Below are 24,785 nucleotides of genomic sequence, written 5' to 3'. Positions count from 1 at the left end.
CAGGGCGAGCTACACCATTTATGGGGCCCGTACAAAATGAAAATGCAGGGCCTCTTGTTCAAAAATTAAATTAAGAATTTGCCCCGCCGGTGTGGCTCAGTGGTTGAGCATCGACCTATGAACCAGGAGGTCATGGTTCGATTCCCCATCAGGGCACATGTCGGGGTTGCGGCTCCATCCCCAGTGTGGGGCATGCAGGAGGCAGCCAATCAATGATTCTCTCTCATCATTGATGCTTCTATCTCTCTCTCCCTCCCCTTCCTCTCTGAAATTAATAAAATAGTATTTTTTAAAAATATATTTTTATTGATTTTTTTACAGAGAGGAAGGAGAGGTCTAGAAATTTAGAAACATCCATGAGAGAGAAACATCAATCAGCTGCCTCCCGCACACTCCCTACTGGGGATGTGCCCGCAACCAAGGTACATGCCCTTGACTGGAATCGAACCTGGGACCCTTCAGTCCGCAGGCAGATGCTCTATCCACTGAGCCAAACCAGTTAGGGCAATAAAAAAAGTATTTTTAAAAAAGAACTCCCTAAGCCCTCCCTAGGTCCTTGACACTGTCCCTCTGGGTCACCCCAAGCAAGGAGAACATTTTAAATAATTAAGTAAAACGCAAAGGATTACGGACGGACTAGAGAGGTGAGAGCCTGTAAGCAAGGCAGCACGACTCCTCCAAGGCCGCAGGACCCCTCACGCCTGCCCGTGTTGGCACGCCCACACACACACACACACGTGTAAGCGTGCACACACATGCGTAAGCACACCCACGTGTAAGCACATCCACACACACCGTTTATGTAACCACCTCCCCACCTAATGGAAAGTTCTACTTCCTCCTTCTTTCTGAGACAAAGCGGGGCAGCAGGCCCTGGTCTCGGAAGCTACAGGCACGAGCAGAAAGCCAGGCCTTGCCGGCCGGAGAAGGCCCCGAGCGCTGTGGCCCCCACTCCCAGCCTGGCTCCAGGGGCAGCGCTGCAGCAAGAACAAAAATACTTAAAAAGAAATAAAGTATTTTACTCAAACGCACAAACACACTCTGAACCCCAGCTGGGAGCTGGTTTCGCGTCGTAGACCTGTCTGTCGTCCGGGGTCCTCCGGGCCCGGCTTCCCGAAGAGCGTGTCCCCAGGAGCCACAGCGCCCAGCCCCCCTCAGAGGCAGCATCGTGCTGGGCCTGGATCAGAGGCAAGGAAGCAGATGTCCAGGGAAGGGCCCGGCTGCCTAGGGCTGGAGGGACCGGCTGCAGTCTCAGGCCTCCGCTCCTGGTCAGCGCCGGCATCCTCCTCTCCCCACCTCCCAGCCCCACTTTGGAGACTGAGGGAGGTGAGAGGCTCTGCCGGCTGGTCCTCCACCTCCAGAGTCCTGGGGATTCAGCTCAGTCTGTGGGGGGCCTGAGGCAGGGGTGCAGGTAGCGATCCGGTGCTCAGCCCGCAGGGGTGCACGTTGGGGTGACCAGTGGATGGCCCCTGCCTCTACACCCCAGTCTGCTCTTTAATCCAGTCCCGAAAAAGAGGGAGCCTCGTGTACACGCCTGGCTTGTCCCTCTGAGCGCAGCCTTCGCCCCAGCTCACCACGCCGGCCTGGAAGATCCGCCCATCCGCCTCCACGCTGGACAGGGGGCCCCCGGAATCACCCTGAGGAGAGACAAGCCCTGAGTGTCCCGCCCACCTTCCCAGGCCCACCCCGCCCGGCGCCCGGCACCCACCTGGCAGGCATCCACGCCCCCGCTCAGGTAGCCCACGCACATCATGCGCGGGGTGATCTGCTGCGGCAGCAGCTTCTCGCAGGTCGTCTGGTTGATGATGCGGATCTCGCCCTTCTGCAGGATCAGCACCACGGAGCCTGGCGAGAGGGCAGGGCGGGCTGAGCTGGCTGGGCAGGCGGGCTCCTGGGGCCACGCCACGTGGGGACAGCACCCTCCCAGGTGCTCCCACAGCAATAACTGGACTAGCAACACTGGACACAACCTGAGCCTGAGGCGACAAACGGCTAAGTAACGGATGATGCATCTCCCGCCGGATACTGTGCAGCCATGTAAGCCATTAGGTGGCAGGCCCAAAAAGACCCCCTATACACCACGGAGCAGCTGTGAGAATCAGGAACAGAAAGCGGCCCTGGCGGGTTGCTCAGTGGTTAGAGCGCCGGCCCTTGGACGGAAGGGTCTCGGGTTCGATTCCCAGTCAAAGGCATGTACCTTGGTTGCAGGTTCCCCAGGTAGGGGTGCATGCAGGAGGCAACCCATCGATGTACCTCTTTCACATCAATGTTTCTCTCTCTCTCTCTCTCTCTCTCTCTCTCCTCCCCTTGTCCCTCCCTTCCACTCTCTCTAGAAATCAATGGGAAAAATATCCTCAGGTGAGGATTAAAAAAAAAAAAAAAAGGAGGAAGAAAGCACCATAAAATGCCTTAAGTCAGGTTATTTTTCTCTTTCCTCTCCATAGTCTACAGATTTCAGCAGTGCACTGTAGTAGATCAGAGTTGAGTGTTTCAATATAACATTTACCAACTAAGGGCCCTCATGGAGGCAGAAGGAGAGAGGAGGCCGAACTCCCACCCCCGGTCCCGACGCAGGCACCACTCCACAGGCCCCTACATCACACTGTTTCCACACAGTGCTCTGTGTTCACTGACACCATTTTATCTTCATTTACAGGCGAATAAACACGCTCAGAGTTTAAGCAACTCGCCAAAGTCATGCAACCAGGATGTGCATCCAAAGCCCAGCCTCCCAGTCCTCTAAACCTCCCCCCCAAACCCGCCCCTGACCCTGGACAGCCTGGTCCTAACAGCGGAGGCAGGAGGGGCAGGCCAGCTCACCTCCCTCGTAGGTGTGGCCCCAGCCGGTGACCCAGATGGCCTTGCCCGTGGGGAAGTCATGCGAGGTGTCGGGCAGGCAGATGGGCCGCACGGTGCTGCTGTATTCGACCGGCCGCTCCAGCTCCAGCAGCGCGATGTCGTAGTCGAAGGTGAAGTCGTTGAAGGAAGGGTGGCTGATGATGCGCTTCAGGCCACGCTCCTGCACCCCGGAGGCGCTGCGCTTGCTCTGGTCGTGTAGGCCCAGGAAGGCCTTCCACATGCTGTGGTCGGAGTACCTGCAGAGGGAGCCAGAGAGCACCCCGTGAGCCACCTGCCACACACCAGCCGCACACCTGCCGCACACCAGCCGCACACCTGCCGCACACCAGCCACACACCAGCCTCACACCAGTCACACACCAGCCTCACACCTGCCACACACCAGCCGCACACCAGCCTCACACCTGCCGCACACCAGCCGCACACCAGCCTCACACCAGCCGCACACCAGCCTCACACCTGCCGCACACCAGCCGCACACCTGCCGCACACCAGCCGCACACCTGCCGCACACCAGCCGCACACCTGCCGCACACCAGCCTCACACCTGCCGCACACCAGCCGCACACCAGCCGCACACCAGCCTCACACCAGCCGCACACCAGCCTCACACCTGCCGCACACCTGCCGCACACCAGCCTCACACCTGCCGCACACCAGGCACACACCTGCCGCACACCAGCCTCACACCTGCCACACACCAGCCGCACACCAGCCTCACACCTGCCGCACACCAGCCGCACACCAGCCTCACACCAGCCGCACACCAGCCTCACACCTGCCGCACACCAGCCTCACACCTGCCGCACACCTGCCGCACACCAGCCACACACCTGCCGCACACCAGCCTCACACCTGCCGCACACCAGCCTCACACCTGCCGCACACCTGCCGCACACCAGCCTCACACCAGCCTCACACCTGCCGCACACCAGCCTCACACCTGCCGCACACCAGCCTCACACCAGCCGCACACCAGCCTCACACCTGCCGCACACCAGTCGCACACCAGCCACACACCTGCCGCACACCAGGCACACACCAGCCGCACACCTGCCGCACACCAGCCGCACACCTGCCTCACACCAGCCTCACACCTGCCGCACACCAGGCACACACCTGCCGCACACCAGGCACACACCTGCCGCACACCAGCCACACACCTGCCGCACACCAGGCACACACCTGCCGCACACCAGGCACACACCTGCCGCACACCAGCCACACACCTGCCGCACACCAGGCACACACCTGCCGCACACCTGCCGCACACCAGCCGCACACCTGCCGCACACCAGCCGCACACCAGGCACACACCAGCCGCACACCTGCCGCACACCAGCCGCACACCTGCCGCACACCTGCCGCACACCTGCCGCACACCAGGCACACACCTGCCGCACACCAGGCACACACCTGCCGCACACCAGCCACACACCTGCCTCACACCAGCCACACACCTGCCGCACACCAGGCACACACCTGCCGCACACCAGCCACACACCTGCCTCACACCAGCCACACACCTGCCGCACACCAGGCACACACCAGCCGCACACCAGCCACACACCTGCCTCACACCAGCCACACACCTGCCGCACACCAGGCACACACCTGCCGCACACCAGCCACACACCTGCCTCACACCAGCCACACACCTGCCGCACACCAGGCACACACCTGCCGCACACCAGCCGCACACCTGCCTCACACCAGCCACACACCTGCCTCACACCAGGCACACACCTGCCGCACACCAGGCACACACCTGCCGCACACCAGCCACACACCTGCCGCACACCAGGCACACACCTGCCGCACACCAGGCACACACCAGCCGCACACCTGCCGCACACCAGCCGCACACCTGCCGCACACCTGCCGCACACCTGCCGCACACCAGCCTCACACCTGCCGCACACCAGCCACACACCAGCCGCACACCTGCCGCACACCTGCCGCACACCAGGCACACACCTGCCGCACACCAGGCACACACCAGCCGCACACCTGCCGCACACCAGCCTCACACCTGCCGCACACCTGCCGCACACCAGGCACACACCTGCCGCACACCAGGCACACACCTGCCGCACACCAGGCACACACCTGCCGCACACCAGCCGCACACCTGCCGCACACCAGCCTCACACCTGCCGCACACCAGCCGCACACCTGCCGCACACCAGCCGCATACCAGCTGCACACCAGCCACACACCAGCCGCACACCAGCCGCACACCAGCCGCACACCAGGCACACACCAGCCGCACACCAGCCGCACACCAGCCGCACACCAGGCACACACCAGGCACACACCAGCCGCACACCAGCCGCACACCAGCCGCACACCAGGCACACACCAGGCACACACCAGCCGCACACCAGCCGCACACCAGCCACACACCAGCCGCACACCAGCCGCACACCAGCCGCACACCAGGCACACATCTGCCACACACTGTGAGGGGAGTGTGGCTCCTGCTTGGCCGCCGCCCTCAACTGGAAATTCCTAGGTGCCTCCCACCACCTCACTCCTCCCCCATCCCCTCTTTTAATTCACTTTTATCTGTTTACCAAAAAATACCTTATTATATCTTACTAATCTCATCTTTCACAGAAGGAATAACACAGAACTCAATCCAAAGGCTTTTCTAACACAGTGGCGTCTACTCTAGGTACCAACAGAATTGAAAAATGCATTGAACTTGACCTATCGGGTTTGCTGCTGGTAGCAGGGTCGCGGTAGCCATTCTGGAAGTGTCTCGTGTTTACTAGAGGGCTGAACACGTAAGGACAAGACACTGGTGTTGGGGGCCAAATTCTGATGTGGGAAAAGGGGGCCACAAACCAGGAGGGGGCAGAGGAAGAGCCCTCGGCTGCTGACACACAGGGTAGCAGTACACACTCCTGATTTCCCCACAAATGCATCCTAAAAGCAATAACATCCCCAATACCAGCCAGAACTTGGTTTCTTTCTTTTTTTAAAAAATATATCTTATTGATTTTTTACAGAGAGGAAGGGAGAGGGATAGAGAGTTAGAAACATCGATGAGAGAGAAACATCGATCAGCTGCCTCCCGCACACTCCCTCCTGGGGATGTGCCCGCAACCAAGATACATTCCCTTCGCCAGAATCGAACCCGGGACCCTTGAGTCTGCAGGCCGACACTCTATTCACTGAGCCAAACCGGTTAGGGCCAGAACTTGGTTTCTAAATATCCTTCTCCATTCAAAGGAACCAAGGCTCCTTGGAGAAATGGCTGTTTTCAGGTGTGGAGCAAGGAAACAACAAAGCCAGCCTAGACCAGTGGTCGGCAAACTCATTAGTCCACAGAGCCAAATATCAACAGTACAACGACTGGAATTTCTTTTGAGAGCCAAGTTTTTTAAACTTAAACTTCTTCTAACGCCACTTCTTCAAAATAGACTCGCCCAGGCCGTGGTATTTTGTGGAAGAGCCACACTCAAGGGGCCAAAGAGCCGCTTGTGGCTCGCAAGCCGCAGTTTGCCGACCACTGGCCTAGACCATGTATTTAACGGAAGTGAGTGGGTTCTCAAACAACGATGAGCCAGCAGGGCAAGGCGCTCACGGGCCAAACTCAGGATCCTCCGAACACGCACATTCACAAGAGGCTTCGTCACTGCACATGCTGAATAGCAGAGAAGGGGGAACGGAAATCCATGAGTTCATCCTGAGTCTAAAAAGTCATCCCCAAGAAATGAATGAGGAGGAGGAAAGGTATTCTTTACAGGAAAACCAGCGAATAGACACAGAAGAAAGGGTGGGTGGTAAGTCACATTTTGCACCCACCACAGCAGGAACCACCACATGCAAGAATCACGACCTAGGAACCAGAAGGTCACGGTTCAACTCCCGGTCAGGGCACATGCCCGGGTTGTGGGCTCGATCCCCAGCGTGGGGCGTGCAGGAGGCGGCCAATCAATGATTCTCTCTCATCATTGATGTTTTCTCTCTCTCTCCCTCTCTTTTCCTCTCTGAAATCAATAAAAATATATATATATATATATTTTTTAAAAAGAATCACTGAGGAATGCTACAACCACTGGGTAAAAGATTGCTGGGGAACACGATATTGACACGGACTCGAAGTGTCATCCCAGGTTATTTATTCACAACCCAGGGGGAAGTACCTCTCAGGTGGGGAAACCCCGACACCACCTTCACCACGCAACCTGACCCTCCTCCCAGGCAGACACCGTGTGCTTCCTGAGGACACAATATCGCCGAGGCAGTGTTCCCTACAAAACTGTGTGACCTAACTCCAACCAAGAAACCACAACCAGAAAAATCCAAACTGAGAGACTGTATAAAATAACTAGCCAGGACTTTAAAAAAAAATGCAATGCCAACATAGACCAAAAATGAAAGGGTTGGGGGAGCTGTTTCAGATTTAAAAGAGACTAAAGAAAACCAATGAGGCCCGGCCGGCATGGCTCAATAGTTGAGTGTCGACCTATGAACCAGGAGGTCCCGGTTCGATTCCCAGTCAGGGCACATGCCCAGGTTGCAGGCTCGATCCCCAGTGTGGGGCATGCAGAAGGCAGCCAATCAATGATTCTCTCTCATCAGTGACGTTTCTATCTCTCTCTCCCTCTCCCTTCCTCTCTACAATCAATAAAAAATATAAAATGAAGTAAAATATTACGTGAAGTTTAAAACAAAATATGTGTGTGCATGGGCATGCGGGAAGAGATAAAACTAAAACAAATGTGGTAAAATTCAACAATTAGTGAAACAGATAAAGGAGATGAGGGAGTTCACTGTAATTTTTATTCTTTCATGGTATTCGCAACTTTGTAGTAGGTTTGAATTTTTTTTTTCAAAATAAAAAAAACTGGGAAAATAAGGTTTTTTTTAAAAAAACATATTTTATTGATTTTTTACAGAGAGGAAAGGAGAGGGATAGAGAGTTAGAAACATCGATGAGAGAAAAACATCGATTCAGCTGCCTCTTGCACACTCCCTACTGGGGATGTGCCCGCAACCAAGGTACATGCCCTTGACAGCAATCGAATCTGGGACCCTTCAGTCCGCAGGCCGACGCTCTATCCACTGAGCCACACCGGTGAGGGCAGAAAATAAGGTCTTTAAAAAAGAAAATGCATATGATCTCGAACCTCTCGGGAAGTCAGGAGTCTACTCACCCCAGCCCTGCAGACTCACCCTCGGGCGCCTGTCTCCCCGTCCCTGCCCTGAGCCCGGCCCCAGCTGCCCTCTGCTGACTCAGCACCCCCACCCCCTCCATTCTTGCCGCCCCTCCCTACGGAGTCTCACACCCAGACGGAAGTGCCAGCCTCCACACAGACCTTTTGGCCTCTGGTTTCGCTCTAATCTGTTGCTGCCAGATAACAGCTCCCTAAGGACTGTGAGGACCTCTTTGTCTTACTCGACAACCTAACCTGAGTCCCCACACCTACCCAGTCAGCCTCACCTCACCAAATGGCATTCCACATCCCCCACTAACTCTGCCTCACCCTTTCTAACTTTCCCCCATCATCCTCATAGTCAACCATGTACTCATCTATTTCTTTACTCAGTAATTACTGGGCATCTCTGATGTTCTCGGAATTGCACTAGAGTCCCAGGGGTGGGCAAACTTTTTGACTCGAGGGCCACAATGGGTTCTTAAACTGGACCAGAGGGCCGGAACAAAAGCATGGATGGAGTGTTTGTGTGAACTAATATAAATTCAAAGTTAAGGAGCGGAGGGGAGAGCAAGAGAACCGGATAGAACAGCCGGATCCGGCCCACGGGCCGTAGTTTGCCCAAGGCTGCACTAGACCGAGTCTTTGAGTTCACAGTGAACGTGGGGAGGGACCCAGGAGAACGGCCACGACACAGTGCGGGAAATGTCCCTCAGAGGAGTGGGCAGACCCTACAGGGGAGGGTGGAGTGGAGGCGGGAGGCGGGACAGGGAGCGGGTCATGGACCAGGCCTTGGAGGTCTAATAGGACTTGGTCAGATCGACAGGTGGGGAGAAAGCAGCATATTCAGAGAGAGCAACAAGGGCCCGGCGTGGCTCAGTGGTTGAGCGTCGACCTATGAACCAGGAGGTCACCATTCAATTCCCAATCAGGGCACATGCCTGGGTTGCGGGCTCGATCCCCAGTGTGGGGCGTGCAGGAGGCAGCAGATCAATGATTCTCTCTCATCATGGATGTTTCTTTCTCTCCCTCTCCCTTCCTCTCTGAAATCAATAAAAATATACTTAAAAAAACAAAAACAGACAGAGCAAAGGGAATGTGTAGGAAGCCCCCCAAATTGAACATATGGACAGTGTGAGGCCGAGACAAGCGGCTGCAGTTGAAGAGACCAGATGGTGTGGCGTGTGGGTCACGCTGCGGCATTTCTACGCTATCCTTCAAGCCACGGCCGGCATGTAAGGAAGGGGTTGACAGGATCAGGGTAGCTCACTGGAAAGACCGCTCTGGCACTGGGGAGTACAGACTGGAAGTGCTCAGAGGAAGCGACAAGATCAGGCAGGGCTGCTGCAGCCACCTGGGCCAGGGCGCTGAGGCGGAGGCCGTAGGAGTGGGAAAGGGCAGAGCAGCTCGCGGGACACGGAGGAGGCCAGGGCCTGGGGCTGGAAGGATACGACAGGATGGGGGAGGAGGGGAGTCCCCTGTCCCCTCTGGCTCCATCTTCCTGGGATCCCATCACCTGCCACAGACGTCCCTCTGTCAGCCCTGTGCTGCTGCGGAGCCCTGAGCCCCAAGACTCTCCACCTCTGTCCTAGCCAGGCCCACTCACCCAGCAACCCCAACTCCAGCCACAGCGTCTTCCCTCTAAAGCCCATGGTACCCAGCTGAGGACAATCTTTATTTTCTTTTTTTTTTAAATATATTTTATTGATTTTTTACAGAGAGGAAGGGAGAGGGATAGAGAGCTAGAAACATCGATGGGAGAGAAACATCGATCAGCTGCCTCCTGCACACCTCCCAGTGGGGATGTGCCCGCAACCTAGGTACATGCCCCTGACCAGAATCGAACCTGGGACCCTTCAGTCCGCAGGCCGATGCTCTGTCCACTGAGACAAACCAGTTAGGGCGACAGTCTTTATTTTTATTTTATTTTTTTAAATGCACTTTTATTGATTTCAGAGAGAAAGGAAGCGGGAGAGAAATATAGAAACATCAATGAGAATCATCGACTGGCTGTCTCCTGCACGCCCCCTAATGGGGATGGAGCCCACAACCTGGGCATGTGCCCTTGACTGGAATCGAACCCGAGACCCTTCAGTCCACAGGCCAACACTCTATCCAATGAGCCAAACCAGCTAGGGCAGGACAGTCTTTATTGCCTGAGCAGGTGCACACCTGCCCGTAACAGAAGCCAGCCGGGAGGTGTGGCACGGAGGTCCCGGTGACTGCCCTGGGGTGGGAGAGGACACTGGAGGAAGGCAACAGTCGGACAGAGCTGACCGCTCGCCCAGCACTCCTCTAGGCCCACAGGTTATGTCCTTTGCTCTCCCAAACGGCCCTTCCAGGCAGGGCTGCCCACTCTCGGATGAGGACTCACGCACAAAGAGGCTCAGTAACTTGCTCACCCAAGATCACACAGCTAACAAGTCGTAGATGATCCAAACCAGCAACCTGTTCCCTCCGCCACAACATGATATCTCCTCTCGGGAAGAACTGCGAGCACCTGTGACCTAGAAACATGTCCGAAGTGACCGTGCACCAGGTGCTTGCACACTCCACACCTGCCTCTGCTCACAGCTCTCCCTCCGGGTCCGGTGACCAACGTCCTCGCATTTCACACCCAGATCAGACGCCCCTGCCCCTGAGGCATGCCTCACAGCCGCCCTCCCCAGAACTCGGGCAGAATTCTAGTCACTTCTGCCCACGGTGGAGTTGGAGTGAGGTTGACAGAATGGAAAGAGGAAGGACAGTCAGGTGCGCGAGGCCACATTGCCCAGCGAGGCCCCAGGGACCACAGCGCTGACTCCACTCCCTCCACCCACGTGCCGTCTGACCATGCCCACATCTGCGCCTGGGACATCCGTGGTGCCACAGGCTCTGTCTCTTGGGAAGCGATTTCTGCCCTCTCCCTGGCAGCCTGGGCTCCTCGCGGAGCGTGTGGCGCAGGGGTCCTCAAACTACGGCCCGCGGGCCACATGCGGCCCGCCGAGGACATTGATCCGGCCCGCCGGGTGCCGCAGCCGACGCGTCCCGGGCCCGCAGTGCACATAGGAATTTGTTCATAGTTGTTTTTTTTTAAAACTATAGTCCGGCCCTTCAACGGTCTGAGGGACAGTGAACGGGCCCCCTGTTTAAAAAGTTTGAGGACCCCTGGTGTGGCGGAACAGCACGAGCTCACGGGAAGGCCCCGAGCGTGGGAATGTCTGCGCCCTGTGCCCGCAGCGCCAGGAGCAAGCTGTCCCCTAGGCTCCCTCCCGAAGCCGCTGGCCGGGGGGCCCGAGTGGGCGGGAGCCACGACACAAAGTGCCCAGCCCGTCCTGAGACCCCAGCACAACCCTCCCTTGGGACCGTCCCTGTGCTGGGCTCGAGGCTGCCCTGGACCTGCGGTTACAACGTGCTGAGCGCCTACTGTGCGCAGACCCAGAGCCCAGCATTTCCTGTTTCATCCTCACAGTCTAAGGATACAAACTCCCAGTGCCACCGAGAAACCCGAGGCCTGGGAGTGTGAATACCTGCGTGCGGCCACCTGGCCAGCAGCGCTGCCTGTCACTGCTCGGCTGGTCTGAGCAAATCCCGGGGCGCCCGTTAACCAGCCAGCTGTGGGTCCACACACCTGGGCCCGGGTCTCGCTCTGCCACTCAATACCTGGGCCACCCTGAGCAAATGTGCTTACCTCCCTGAACCTACGTGTCTGTAAAATGCCACGTGAGCAGACCTGCCTGGCCGGGTCGCTAGGAAGACACTTAGGTGGTGCTTGCCTGAGAGGGAGCCCCTAAGAGACACCTGTTTTCATTATTGCTGTGAGTAGCCGCATCCTGGGTGTCTGCGCCCTCCAGCCCGGCCCTGCCCCAGTGCCAGCCCACCTTCCTGACTCACAGACACAGGCCTCCCAGAGCCCCCCACCCCAACCCTGTGGCTTACTTGAATCCTCGGTCGTCGGCGAAGCAGTGCGCGGCGGACACCATCCAGCTGGGGGAGATGAGCGAGGCCCCGCACAGGTGGCCCTGGCCCAGCGCGTGCAGGCTCACCTGCCAGGGCCACTCGCCTTCTTCCGCATCCTTGCCTCCGACCACCCGGGACTGCCTGCTGAAGGCCCGCAGCCCACAGTCTGTGAGGGGCCGGGACCCGAAGGAAGGGCAGGGAGTTAGGGTGGGTGCCAGCTCCAGGCCCCACAGCCGGCCCATAGAGAGCCCGCAGGGGGCGGCAGCCTCGCAGTGGGCACAGCACTGCTGGTGCAGTTGTGGCATGACAGACCCTACAAGTGAGGAACTCTGAGCCTCGGACCCACTGACTTCCACGGGGCCCCTTCCCTGCTCCCAAGGTCAATACCCTCACATCTCACCCCCATTCCCCACCCCCCCGGCCCCGCCCGCCGCACAAATGCATTCGGGCGCCTGCAGACACCTGCTGGTTAGCTTAGATCAGTGGTCGGCAAACTCATTAGTCAACAGAGCCAAATATCAACAGTACAACGATTGAAATTTCTTTTGAGAGCCAAATTTTTTAAACTTAAACTTCTTCTAACACCACTTCTTCAAAATAGACTCACCCAGGCCATGGTATTTTGTGGAAGAGCCACACTCTGCCATCCACGGGCTTAGATTACCAGGGGTGTCATTTGCCTAGATTTCCCTGGCGAATGCTGAAGACACAGCTCAGAGGGAGCACGGGCAGGTGACATGAAGTCAGAGAACAGCTGCTATGCTCAGATCTAACTTGGGCCAGGGCTTCTGGCACACACACGAGGCTGCAAACTAAAGCATGGGGTGGGGTGGGGTGCGGGCAAACACCAGTGAGGGCTTGGGAAGCTGTGCCCCCTCTCCTGGGCAGGACAGGAAAGCCAGGGCCTGCCATTCCCCTGTGGCAGGGGCCAGAAGCAGGGGCCAGCCCAGGACCCCTACCAGGACCAGGACAACTGAGGTGCTGGCCGCCCTGGGCCTTGCCTCCCGGACCAGAGCACGCCCATGGGGCAGTGCCCTCGTGCCAATCAACAAATCGGCAAGGTCATCCATTCCTCTGGGCGGCAGCCAGGGCAGAACTGGGTGCGGGAGGCCCTGGCGGGTCCCGCCTCTGTCTGTGCCCGCACAGTGAACCCCGTGCTCACCGCAGTTCTTCTCATCCGAGCCGTCGCTACAGTCCTTCTTGCCGTCACACTCGGGGTTGGTCTTGCTCAAGCAGAGCCCGTTGTGGCAGCGGTAGGTGTGTTTGGTGCAGGTGACGACAGTCCCTGCATGGGGAGCAGGACATGGGGAGAAAGTCAGTTCCACTGGGGACCTCATCGACAGCCTGCCATCCGCCCATCTACGCCCCTCACTCAGGCCCGGCCCACACACCACACCACCGTCCACTGTCTGTCCTTCCAGCCCTGCCGAGGGTCCTCCACGTTCTGGAAGGTTCTCCCTCTGCGGACGCCCTTTCGTCAACAAGGCAGTTTGTGTTTATTAAGCTCTGCACGCACCGAGTGTGCTTGGGCGGCCTGCTGGGAGCAGGAGGAACCCCCTGAAGGTCAGAGGGCGGGGCCAGGCCTTACCGCTGCTGCACTTGGCCTCATCGGACCCGTCCCCACAGTTGTCCTTCCCATCACATCGCTGGCTTTCGGGGATGCACTTCCCGTTGCCACACTTGAAGGTCTTAGCCGGACAACCTGGGAAGCACAAAGCACTTTCAGGGGTCGAAGTCCCAGCTGAGTGGACTGCAGGGAGCCGGGCCCCCACGGGCAGCCCCCCACGGGCAGCCCACCACGGGCACTCACTGCATTCCAGCTCGTCGCTGTTGTCCCCGCAGTCGTTCACGGTGTCGCACACCCAGAAGAGGGGCTTGCAGAACTTGTTCTTGCACGTGAACTGGTAGGTGGCGTTGCATTCTGGAGGGGCGAGGGCGGCAGTCAGCTGGGGAGGCTCCGCGGGATGTGAGCCCCCCGCTCACTCGTCCCTCACTGCTTCCCTGGGAAGCTGCCTGGGGACCTGGTCCCTGGAGAGCATCCGGGTGCCCCACTCGCCGCCGATGGAGCTGCATCAGCACAGCAGACACTGCGCTGCCTGCTCCACGGGGCCAAGGCTCCACACAGCTGAGCGAGGGCGGGCTAGATGTCTACTCGGGGATGGGCACAACCTCCCGCCACCTCCCGCCACCGGGATCAGCTGGCAGGCGCCAGGGCACAGCAAGGGCAAGAGAGGACGTCCCGGCCCACAGCCCCACTCACTGCAGTCGAGCTCATCGCTGTGGTCGGCGCAGTCGGCCCAGCCATCGCAGCGCAGCTCGTTCCCAATGCAGCGCCCCGTGTTGCACATGAACTTCCCTGGGCACGCTGCGGGGAGAGGACAGGCCTGAGGCCCGGGCCTCCACCTTCCTCCACAGCCGCTCCCGCCTCACCTCCCTCCCCAGAGCCGACCTCACAGCCACACTGAGGACTAACGAAAACTGGCCAGTCCAACCCTGAACGGAGAGGAGCAGGCTGCCACGGGCACCAGAGGGCAGGGGACTCCAGGTCCACCAAGCGTGGCAAGGGGGTTCTTACAGCCGAAACAGGAAGGCTGGCCCAGGTCCCTCCCAATGGCCCTTGACCCAAGCCCGGGAGCTCCGGGCAAAGCAGAAAGGGGCTGGCTGGGGGTTCTATGGCCCGAGGGCCAGGTGTCCCAGAGCAACACAGAGCAACAGCAGCTGGGCAGCTCGGGAATGTGGGTGTCCTGTCCCACATTTCCCTAATCAAGGCATTTCCCTCATTCCCGTGTTTCTGAAATGGAAAGGTGTCTGACACCTGATGTCATCAGGCAGACGGCGAGGTTCGGGGAGACCATTGTCACTTTGTCTGCATTGGTAGCTTAGTCACCTATCCAAGGGGTTTGCTCAGCTAATTTCACTCTTTTTTTTTTAATTTTATTTTATTTATTTATTTATTTATATATATATTTTTTTATTGATATTTTACAGAGAGGAAGGGAGAGGGATAGAGAGCTAGAAACATCGATGAGAGAGAAACATCGATCAGCTGCTTCCTGCACACCCCCCACTGGGGATGTGCCCGCAACCAAGGTACATGCCCTTGACCAGAATCGAACCCGGGACCCTTCAGTCTGCAGGCCGATGCTCTATCCACTGAGCCAAACCGGTTTCGGCAGCTAATTTCACTCTTGGTGGAGAGCCATGCCATAGAATTTTTACTTAAACTTGGATTCCTGCGTATAGTTAAAATGTCTTCCAAAAGGTTATTCTCCGATGAAGGGCTGACAAAAAAACCATTTGTACGTGGAAGAACCACTACTCACGCCACAGACAGTGAAATTAAAGGCAACAGAAACTGCTAGATCCCTCAGGGACAGCTCATGCACCTGTCCAAGCCAGGAGCAGTTCGTGTGGTGTTCATGCCCTGAAGTTTCCAATGTCTCAAAATGATGCTCTTAACCGTAAAGGTGCTAAAAGGCCACCGAGACAAGCACCGATGATCAGTGATCCAGAGCCACAGGGACAGGTGGTCCAAAGGCACCAGGGTCCTCGGCTCAGGGGCCGCACCTGGGACCGAAGGGCGTGGTATATGCCAGCGTTCACGGGGGTCTTTCTTACATTCATGGCCTGGCCGGCGTGGCTCAGTGGTTGAGGGTCGACCTATGAACCAGGAGGTCACGGTTCGATTCCCAGTCAGGGCACATGCCCGGGTTGCTGGCTCGATCCCCAGTAGGGGGCTATGCAGGAGGCAGCCGATCACTGATATTTCTATCTCTCTCTCTCTCCCCCTCTCCCTTCCTCTCTAAAATCAATAAAAATATCTTTTTAAAAAAATAGATTAAAAATAATACATGCATGTAAGGTAGTCTTTTTCCTCTCAGAAGGCTGCCAGAGGGACATGCGCCTCACACTCCCTGGGGCCTTAGGATGAGGAAGGCCCAACGCTAGGAAGATGCAGCACGGAGCATGCCGCTGGGGTCCTTCCCTCTAGCCAGGTTCCTCCTTCCGAAGAAGCCACTCACGGTCACTGGAGTCATAGGACAGGTACTCGGCCAAGAAGCCCGTGTCGGTGTAGGACTGGTCCGAATGGAAGCGCACCGTGATTCTGCTGCTCTTGCTGGCAACCACAAACTGGGACTTCTCTCCGCAGAACCTGCGGGGGAGGCCAACTGTAGGCAGAGGACCTACCCTGGGGCGCGGACACTCCCCCCACATGGGCACCGGGCCCGACTCCCTGACTCCCCAGCCAGTCCCCCAACTCACTGGCTTGCTCCCCCACTCCCCAGCCTTCACCGCTCTCCCAGGCACTCACTTCTCCCCGTTGACCTCCACATAGTCCTTGGGGCACGTGCCCACGGGCACATTGGGCTCCCACAGGTAGAAGACTTTGAAGGACACCTTCACGTTCCGGTTGTGGGGCACCTGCAGAAAGACACGCTGCTAGGTCTCCGCTGCTTCTTTCCCTCTTTCCCAAACCTGAGGGTGTCAGTGGTGGCCGTGGGGCTGGGAGGAGGGGGTGGGCAGGGAGTGTGGCTGCTGCTTCTCCTCTCGGGCCACGGGGGCAACATGCCACCCAGAGCAGGAGGGGTCGTGGGCCGTGTTTGGAAGAAACTCTAGACTCAGGAGCAAGAGACACGGTTATATCGCTAAGTAGGCTGGGCCTGGCAGGCGTGGCTCAGTGGTTGAGCGTTGACCTATGAACCAGGACAGTGGTCAGCAAACTCATTAGTCAACAGAGCCCAATATCAACAGTACAACAATTGAAATTTCTTTTGAGAGCCAAATTTTTTAAACTTAAACTTCTTCTAACGCCACTTCTTCAAAATAGACTCGCCCAGGCTGTGGTATTTTGTGGAAGAGCCACACTCAAGGGACCAAAGAGCCGCATGGAACCAGGAGGTTATGGTTATGGTTCGATTCCCAGTCAAGGGCATATGCCCGGGTTGCGGCTCAATCCCTATTTGGGACATGCGGGAAGCATCTGATCAATGATTCCCTCTCATCCTTTATGTTACTCTCTCTCTCCCTCTCCCTTCCTTTCTGAAATCAATAAAAACATATTAAAAAAAAAAAAAAAAGGCTGGAAGGTCCTCCCACCATTATCGAGGGAGGAAAAGGAGATGGATCTGGGATGGGGAGGGCGTGAGAAGCAGTCCTGTGGGCGGGACTCTTGTCCCAGGGCCATTCAGCAAGTGCTCTCAGCGGCACATGCCCACTCCGACCTCGTCCCCACCCCACCTTTGGCTGGGAGCAGCCAGCGGCCCTCTTAGGTGACCCAGAGCAAGCTGAGGCTCTGTCCACGCCCCCCAGACAGCCACGGAGGAGCTGGGACTGGAGTCTGGGTCTGCCTGACTGTGCAGCAGGTCAGCCCCGCACGACCCTGCCACGCACGCCCTTGCCACGCACAACCCTGCCACGCATGACCCTGCCACCCGTGCGTCCACACCTGCAGCCTCGTGGGGGTGGCCAAGGAGCTCATCCCCTCTGCGCTCCTCATGTGCCATCCCGGAGCGTCCCTTCCTCCCTCTGCCTCTCTCTCTCTCATTCATCTCCCTGACCCCTCCCTCTCCTCCCCCCACAGCGCCTACCTCGATTTCCCAGGTGCAGTTGATGTTGGGAGGGTAGTGGCCCGGGTAGTAGGGGCTGCTGAATGTCCCGCGGGCGTCATATAAGTAGCCTCCACAACCTGAGAGGAAAGAGGAGAAAGAGCACGAGGACTGAGCACGGGCTGGGCCAGGCGGAGGGGCAGGCGGAGTGGCCTGAGGCCAAGCCAGGGCTCTCGGCGCCAGGCCTGGCAGCTGGGCACCGGGAGGCTCCACAGCCAGGGCTGGGAGGCTGCCCGCGTTGGTGGGGCTCCGGACCCAGGTGAAGGGCTAATGGCCTATGACTGAAGCTCCTAACCTCTGTCACCGACCTGGCCAGCCCACCACTACCTGCTGTCCCCTTCTCCCTCTGCCCTCCCCGCCCCTGCCCCTGCCCCCACCCCCGCCCTCCTTACTGCTCATCTTGGGCAGCTGAAAGAACACGGCTTCAAAGCCAGGATGTCGCCGCTCCGTGTTGGTTATCAGCGTGACGAGCAGGACATTCTGGGAGGAGATGAAGGTCATGTTGTAGGAGGGGGGGTAGGTGCCACACAGCCTGTAGGGGCAAAAGAGGCGGGCGTCAGTGAGGGCACACAGAAGCCACGCAGAGGGGGCCCAAGGACCCCACCCCTAACCTTGGGCCCCTCCACAAAAGGCCTGCCCTACACATAACCTCAGTAAGGGTTTAATGATAAGACAATCCATTTAAAATAGCAAAACCTCAGAAACACTGACTGCCTAACATTAGAGGATTCATTAAACTACAGGCTAATATGCCGAAACCGGTTTGGCTCAGTGGATAGAGTGTCGGCCTGCGGACTGAAGGGTCCCGGGTTCGATTCCGGTCAAGGGCATGTACCTTGGTTGCGGGCACATCCCCAGTGGGAGGTGTGCAGGAGGCAGCTGATAGAAGTTTCTCTCTCATCGATGTTTCTAGCTCTCTATCCCTCTCCCTTCCTCTCTGTAAAATATCAATAAAATATATTTAAAAGAAAACAAAACAAAACAAAAAAAACTACAGGCTAATAGCAAGAACGGTAGTCGTAACACTATGAACTACTAACACTCAGTGCTTTTATAGCCATTAACTCAGGTAGCTTCACAGCAACTCTACACGGTAGAGACGATTGGCCCCATTTTACAGATAAGGACACTGAGGCATGGAGAGGTGAACTAACGATTCCACAGTCAGTCAGCGTCAGGGCTGCATTCCAGCCCGGGCATCAGGCTCCGGAGCCCAGGCGGCCAAGGGCTGTGTCCTGCTGCCTCTCAACTACACCATGTCCGTCCCACCGGAAAACAACAACCAGAGGCAGAATTACTGGTTCAGAAAGACCATCATCATCAAGGGTGGGGCAAACGTAGGTTTAAAATTGTGAGTATGTGAAACGCAGGCTTTATTCTTGTATTATTCATGAATTGTTGTACTGCTAGAGGCCCGATGCATGAAATTCCTGTAAGAGTAGGCCTTCCTTCCCCCGGCTGCCGGCACCGGCTTCCCTCGCAGCCCCAGCTTTGTCCAGAAGAACGTCCTGTCTAGTTAGCATACTATGCTTTTATTATTATAGATTTTCCATAGGAACAACTATAAACCTACTTTTGCCCTATCCTGTATACTTCATTTTTATTTACTTTTTATTTTCCCTTCATTTTATTTTAAACTTCATTTTTTAAAAGCAGATAACAAAACCAAAGGTGCTGTATAACCCTATATCCTATATAATAAAAGCCTAATATGCTAAGTGTCCGGTCCTCTGTTCAACCAATCAAAGCATAATATGCTAATGATATGCTAAGGCCGCTCAACCGCTCACCATGATGTGCACTGACCACCAGGGGGCAGATGCTCCAACCGGTAGGTTAGCTTGCTGCTAGGGTCCAGCCAATTGGGACTGAGCAAGGAGCAGGCCTAAGCCATCAGCCCGAGGGCTCCTGGACTGCGAGAGGGTGCAGGCTGGGCTGAGGGACCCCTGCCCCAAAGTGCACGAATTTCGTGCACTGGGCCTCTAGTTTAAATATAATCACAAAGACACTCACACAGCAGAAAAGTCTGGAAGAATAGACATCACAAAGTCAGCAGTGACTGTTTCTGGAAAGTAAGATTATGAATGATGTAGGTCCCCCTTACGCATGCCTGTTTTCCACTCTGGCCTCCCAGGAGATGTGTTTATTTGTAGTACAGTTAGTGAAGTAGGAGGGGCAGAACCCTGCGCCAAAAAGGGTGGAGACAGAGGTGCTGATGCTAAGCTGTGGCAGCACATGGTTCCCGCTGGGGTTGGGCTTGAATCTCAGCCTGTCATTCATCCTGAGACGTAGGCAGAGCGGGGAGGGGGCAGTCCGCCCGCCGCCTGCAGCGCCTCCGAGGGCAGCCCCTGCCCAACCAGCGGCTGGCGGGGGTGGCGTTCATCTCGCACCCCAACCTCCGTGGCAGGTGCGTGATGCCTTTCGAGTCCCTGCCGTCCTGATGCTTTCGCACCTGGGACCTTGCTGACTGAAGAGAGGGCCCTCCCAAGGTCAGACCATTCCCAGGGACAGTCTAGACGCAGGGGTGGGCAAACTTTTTGACTCGAGGGCCACAATGGGTTCTTAAACTGGACCGGAGGGCCGGAACAAAGCATGGATGGAGTGTTTGTGTGAACTAACATAAATTCAAAGTAAAGGAGCGGAGGGGAGAGCAAGAGAACCCTCCGCTCTTTCGGCTCCGCGGGCCGGATAGAACAGCCGAACGGGCTGGCCCGTGGGCCGTAGTTTGCCCACGGCTGGTCTAGACACACCCACGGCCAAGCCTTTCACGTGCAAGGCAGCCCATTCAGGGCCCACCCCGCGTCTCCTCCCTGGGGCTCCCACATTCCTGGCCACCACCCACCAGCCTAATCGCCCCACAACCAGGCCCCAGCCCCGGAGAGACAGCCCCAGGCCCCAGAGCCCATGGGAGTTGCTTAGAGCACCTCCCTGCCTCACCTTTCCTGCAGGAACCACACAGAACAGCACTGCCATGTTCGCCACCGTGTCCTCGCCTCCCCACCACCCTGGTGCTTCCCCAGGGGGCCCTCCGTTTGGGAATTGTGAGTAACAAACTCTTTCCTTTCCTTTCCTTTCCTTTTTAAGGTTTAACGGCTCCATATATATATATATATTTTATTATTGATTTCAGAGAGGAAGGCAGAGGGAGAGAGAGGTAGATACATCAGTGAGAGAGAGAATCACTCATCAGCCGCCTCCTGCTCGCCCCTCACTGAGGACTGATCCCACAACTAGGGCATGTGCCCTGACTGGGAATCGAACCTCGACCTCCTGGTTCATAGGTCGACGCCAGCCGAGCAACAAACTATCTTTTCAATGGCAGCCTCTCCCGACCTTCAGGCCTCCACAAAACCGTGTGTTACCACTGCAGGGCGCACCTTGGCTCTGCCGGTGAAGGACACCCTGCTTACTGGTGTCTAGGGACCAATCGCCTCCTCACCACAGCCAAGGCAGAGACGTCACCTGCGCGATGCTCCGCTGAGCTCATGCTGAGGACGGCGCCACACCTGCCCTCTGCTGCCTGTCAGTTTGCAGGGGCCTGTGACACACACTGTCTCCAACTTGGCCCAGAGGCCCCGCCCACCAGAGGCACCAGCCCAGCTCCCACAGCCCACCTCTGCGCCCCGGGACACTCACTGCACCACCGTGCGGGGTTCCACAGGGCTCAGGGTGTCATACACCACGACCCGGTCATTGCCATGGGGGTCACAGGCCGCGACATCAAAGCTCTGGAAGGTGAGGCTCAGCACGGAGTTGGCATCGCCCCGCAGGGTCCACTGGCAGCGGGCGAAGGCTGGGTAGGGGCTGTCAGGAAAGCCTGGCGTGGTGAAGCGAGTCCGCTCCCCCCATCGGGCGTGCAGGGCGAATCTGCATCTGTCTGTGGGAAACAGAGGAGGAGAGGCAGAGCCGGGCAGAGCTGGGGTACCCCCAGGGCTGGCCTCCCCAAGGCGCCCCAGGTTGCCATGGGCCTAGGAGAGACCAGGAAGCGGCATCTCCTGGCCTGGGACAGGCGAAGGGATGTGCTGGCTGTCACCAATGTGTGACTTGTGGGGACCCCTGAATTGAAGGGCATCTGGCCACATCCCAACCCACCACTAGGAGGAGGGCATGGCACTTACTGTCCTGGGCGGTCTGCACTGTTCTGGGATCAGTGGCTGAAAAACAAGAGGAAGAATCGAGTATTTACTGGCCTGGCCTCTTTCCTCGTTCCTGCTTCCTTATTCCCCCGGGGGAGGAGCCAGCAGCTGGCTGTCTTATCTTCCTGCAGAGAAGAGCGAGTTCCTGCAGTGGTCCCCCGCTCGGCCCGGGCTGGCCCGCCAGTGCCCACCCCCGGCAGCCCGAGGCCCGCACTCACGGAAGGCCACCACCGAGGTCAGCAGGAAGGAGTTCAGGGTGCGGGCGCGGGGCGGCAGGCGGATGGTGCGCTCCTCGGCCATGACGCGCTCGGCCTCCTCCACCAGGTGGCTGGGGATGCTGAACTCCGACCAGTAGTAGGCGATGACGCTGCCCTCGCTGCGGAGAGGCCCAAGTCTGCGATGCGGGTGGGTTCTGGGCCCCCGCTGGTCCCCACTCGCCCAGATGCCCGGTGCAGACCCAAACCCACTTTGTAAAAGTAGCAAAGGAGCACTAGCACTCCGGAGTGGTTTACGCGGCAGGCCCGGTGCCCTCCCGCCTGGCGCCCTCCGTCATGGTGACACGGCCCAGACAGAAGCTGTCACAGTTGTGGACAGAACAGGACTTGGTTCCCCAAGCCAGGGCCTCATGGCTGCATCACCCTGCTGGCCACCAGGCACTTGTCCCCCTACAATAGCGCACGGATCCCATTCCCAGCACCCCCTCTCCCGCCCCCCGCCTTCTCCGCAGCACCCACCTGAAGGCAGTCACTGTCGAGTCCTTGTAGTAGGGCCCCAGGACGCGGATCTCACTGTACAGTTGCTTCAGCTGCGGAAAAAGAGGAGGCTCAGTGAGGCCAGTACCTCTGTCCCCAGCCCAGGCCACTCCCTCCATCCTGGGACCTGGTGCCCTTCCCTGCCTCACACCGGCTCAGGGAGATACAGCCAGGACAGGGCTCCAGCCCAGGACGTGACTCACCGCTTCCTTCACTTTGCTGGCCAGCTCTACAAATTCAGTGGAGTTCGGGTTCTCATAGGCTTCCAGAAAGTTCTCGTTGGTGACCCTCAAGTAGCCATTAAAGACCTTCTGGACCCGCACATCCCGGTCTGTGCAAGACCAGAGAAGGAGAACAGTCAGAGGAAGTGACATCACCCCTGTCCCGTCCCCCAATTTCCACAAGCTGCCCTCAGCAGCCCTGGGGTGGGGGAGTGATGATAAAGGGCGTGGAAATGGTGGGCCAGGTCCCCATGGGGTCCACACACATGCTCAGACCCAAGCATGAAAAGCAACAGAACTGCTGACAACCGGGGCAGTGGGTGCCAGGAGGGGCCAGTGGACCTGAGCACTATGGGCCAGCTCTGACCAATTCCTCATCGATGTTTCTAACTCTCTATCCCTCTCCTTTCCTCTCTGTAAAAAATCAATAAAATATATTTAAAAAAAAAGAAAAAGATGCGGGCCCTGGGTCAGTCCCTGAGGGAGGAGGTAGGCCATCCCCACATCGCCCTCCCCAGAGCCCTCCTCCCCAGCCCAGCTTTACTCACACTGGAAGTGCCACACCAGGAAACCAGCCGCGAGAGAGACCAGGAGGATCACAAGCACAGCCACGGGCACCACCCAAGGCCTGAGGCCTCCTTTCTCCACCTTCTTGGTGTTGTTGACCGGCAGGAACTCCAGGCCTTCCTCAAAGGCATGCATGCTCTGCACAGAGGAAGGCACAGCGGCTCAGACACTCTCCCACCTGCCCCGCCATGCAAACCCAGTCACTGCAGCTCTCCACGTACATGAATCCGCTCCGACACAGGGAGAGGCCCAGGAGTGGGGCCCAGCCCAGGGCCATGACTGGCCACCAGGTGCCTCGGTGCAAGCTTCTAAAGGCAGCCCCTGCTCCAGCCCCCACAGCCCCAGGCCCCACCGGTCCCCTGCACCTGTGGGCAGCACACACTAGTACACTGTACACCCTACCCAGTGGCCTTGCTTCACCAATGTTTAGCCAGTTGGCCGTGCCACTGTGGAACAAGCCACCTTGCCTTCAGCCTTAGGGGTCCGAGTGAACGATTTCAAGATGAGAAAGTCATGTCTCTATTGGAATCCACACTCGTGCTTAGACCCAAGAGCCGGAAAAACAACAAAATGTTCCACAGCCTGGCTGGTGTGGCTCAGTGGTTGACCTATGAACCAGGAGGTCACGGTTCAATTCCTGGTCAGGGCACATGCCCAGGTTGCGGGCTCGATCCCCAGCGTGGGGCGTGCAGGAGGCAGCTGATCAATGATTCTCTCTCATCATTGATGTTTTTATCTCTGTCCCTTCCTCTGAAATTAATAATCCTATCTAATAAAAGAGTAATATGCAAATTGATGGTCACTCCAACACACAAGATGGCTGCCCCCATGTGGTCAAAGATGGATGCCCCCATGTGGACACAAGATGGCCGCCACAAGATGGCCAGCAGGGGAGGGCAGTTGGGAGGCATCAGACCAGCAGGGGAGGGCAGTTGGGGGCAATCAAGCCTGCAAGGGAGAACAGTTAGGGGTGACCAGGCCGGCAGAGGAGGGAAGTTGGGGGCAACCGGGCCTGCAGGGAAGGGCAGTTGGGGGGGACCCAGGCCTGCAGGGGAGGGCAGTTAGGGGTGACCAGGCCTGCAGGGAAGGGCAGTTAGGGGCAATCAGGCTGGCAGGGGAGCAGTTAGGCATCAATCAGGCTGGCAGGGGAGTGGTTAGGGGGTGATCAGGCTGGCAGGCAGAAGCGGTTAGGGGCAATCAGGAAGGCAGGCAGTCCTGGATTGTGAGAGGGATGTCCGACTGCCCGTTTAGGCCTATGGGATCGGGCCTAAACGGGCAGTTGGACATCCCTTGAGGGGTTCCAGATTGGAGAGGGTGCAGGCTGGGCTGAGGGACACACCCCCTGTGCACGAATTTCGTGCACCAGGCCTCTAGTAAAAGTGTATTAAACAAACGACAACGACAAAAAAACACCTTCCCACAAACAGGATGGTGGCTTCCTGGGGTCCTCCCTGTAAAGGGGCATCAGGAAGTGGCGGGGGTGGGGGGGACCATGTGTGGATGGGGCAGGTGCAGGGCCAGCATTCCATGACATGTGA

At 57.6% G+C, this 24,785-nt stretch overlaps 1 protein-coding gene across 1 annotated transcript in view; it reads right to left on the bottom strand.

Moving 5' to 3' along the window:
• Positions 1-999: 999 nt before the first annotated feature.
• Positions 1,000-24,785, bottom strand: part of ST14 (ST14 transmembrane serine protease matriptase) — a 42,388-nt gene continuing 18,602 nt past the window's right edge. Inside the window, exons 2-19 of the mRNA XM_080650816.1 lie at positions 23,229-23,385; positions 22,663-22,790; positions 22,442-22,512; positions 21,926-22,083; positions 21,690-21,725; positions 21,208-21,448; positions 17,964-18,103; positions 17,554-17,651; positions 16,278-16,387; positions 15,988-16,118; positions 14,226-14,330; positions 13,776-13,886; positions 13,554-13,667; positions 13,128-13,250; positions 11,945-12,131; positions 2,821-3,095; positions 1,709-1,845; positions 1,000-1,637 (exon numbers count right to left, since the gene is read on the bottom strand). Of these exons, the coding sequence (XP_080506942.1) occupies positions 1,476-1,637; positions 1,709-1,845; positions 2,821-3,095; positions 11,945-12,131; positions 13,128-13,250; positions 13,554-13,667; positions 13,776-13,886; positions 14,226-14,330; positions 15,988-16,118; positions 16,278-16,387; positions 17,554-17,651; positions 17,964-18,103; positions 21,208-21,448; positions 21,690-21,725; positions 21,926-22,083; positions 22,442-22,512; positions 22,663-22,790; positions 23,229-23,385 (2,484 nt within the window). The 3' untranslated portion in view covers positions 1,000-1,475. The remainder of the gene's footprint in view (positions 1,638-1,708; positions 1,846-2,820; positions 3,096-11,944; positions 12,132-13,127; positions 13,251-13,553; positions 13,668-13,775; positions 13,887-14,225; positions 14,331-15,987; positions 16,119-16,277; positions 16,388-17,553; positions 17,652-17,963; positions 18,104-21,207; positions 21,449-21,689; positions 21,726-21,925; positions 22,084-22,441; positions 22,513-22,662; positions 22,791-23,228; positions 23,386-24,785) is intronic.

This window comes from Plecotus auritus, assembly GCF_963455305.1.
Source record: "Plecotus auritus genome assembly, chromosome: 13".
Taxonomy (NCBI): Eukaryota; Metazoa; Chordata; class Mammalia; order Chiroptera; family Vespertilionidae; genus Plecotus; species Plecotus auritus.
This window is presented reverse-complemented; position numbering and strand designations above follow the sequence as displayed.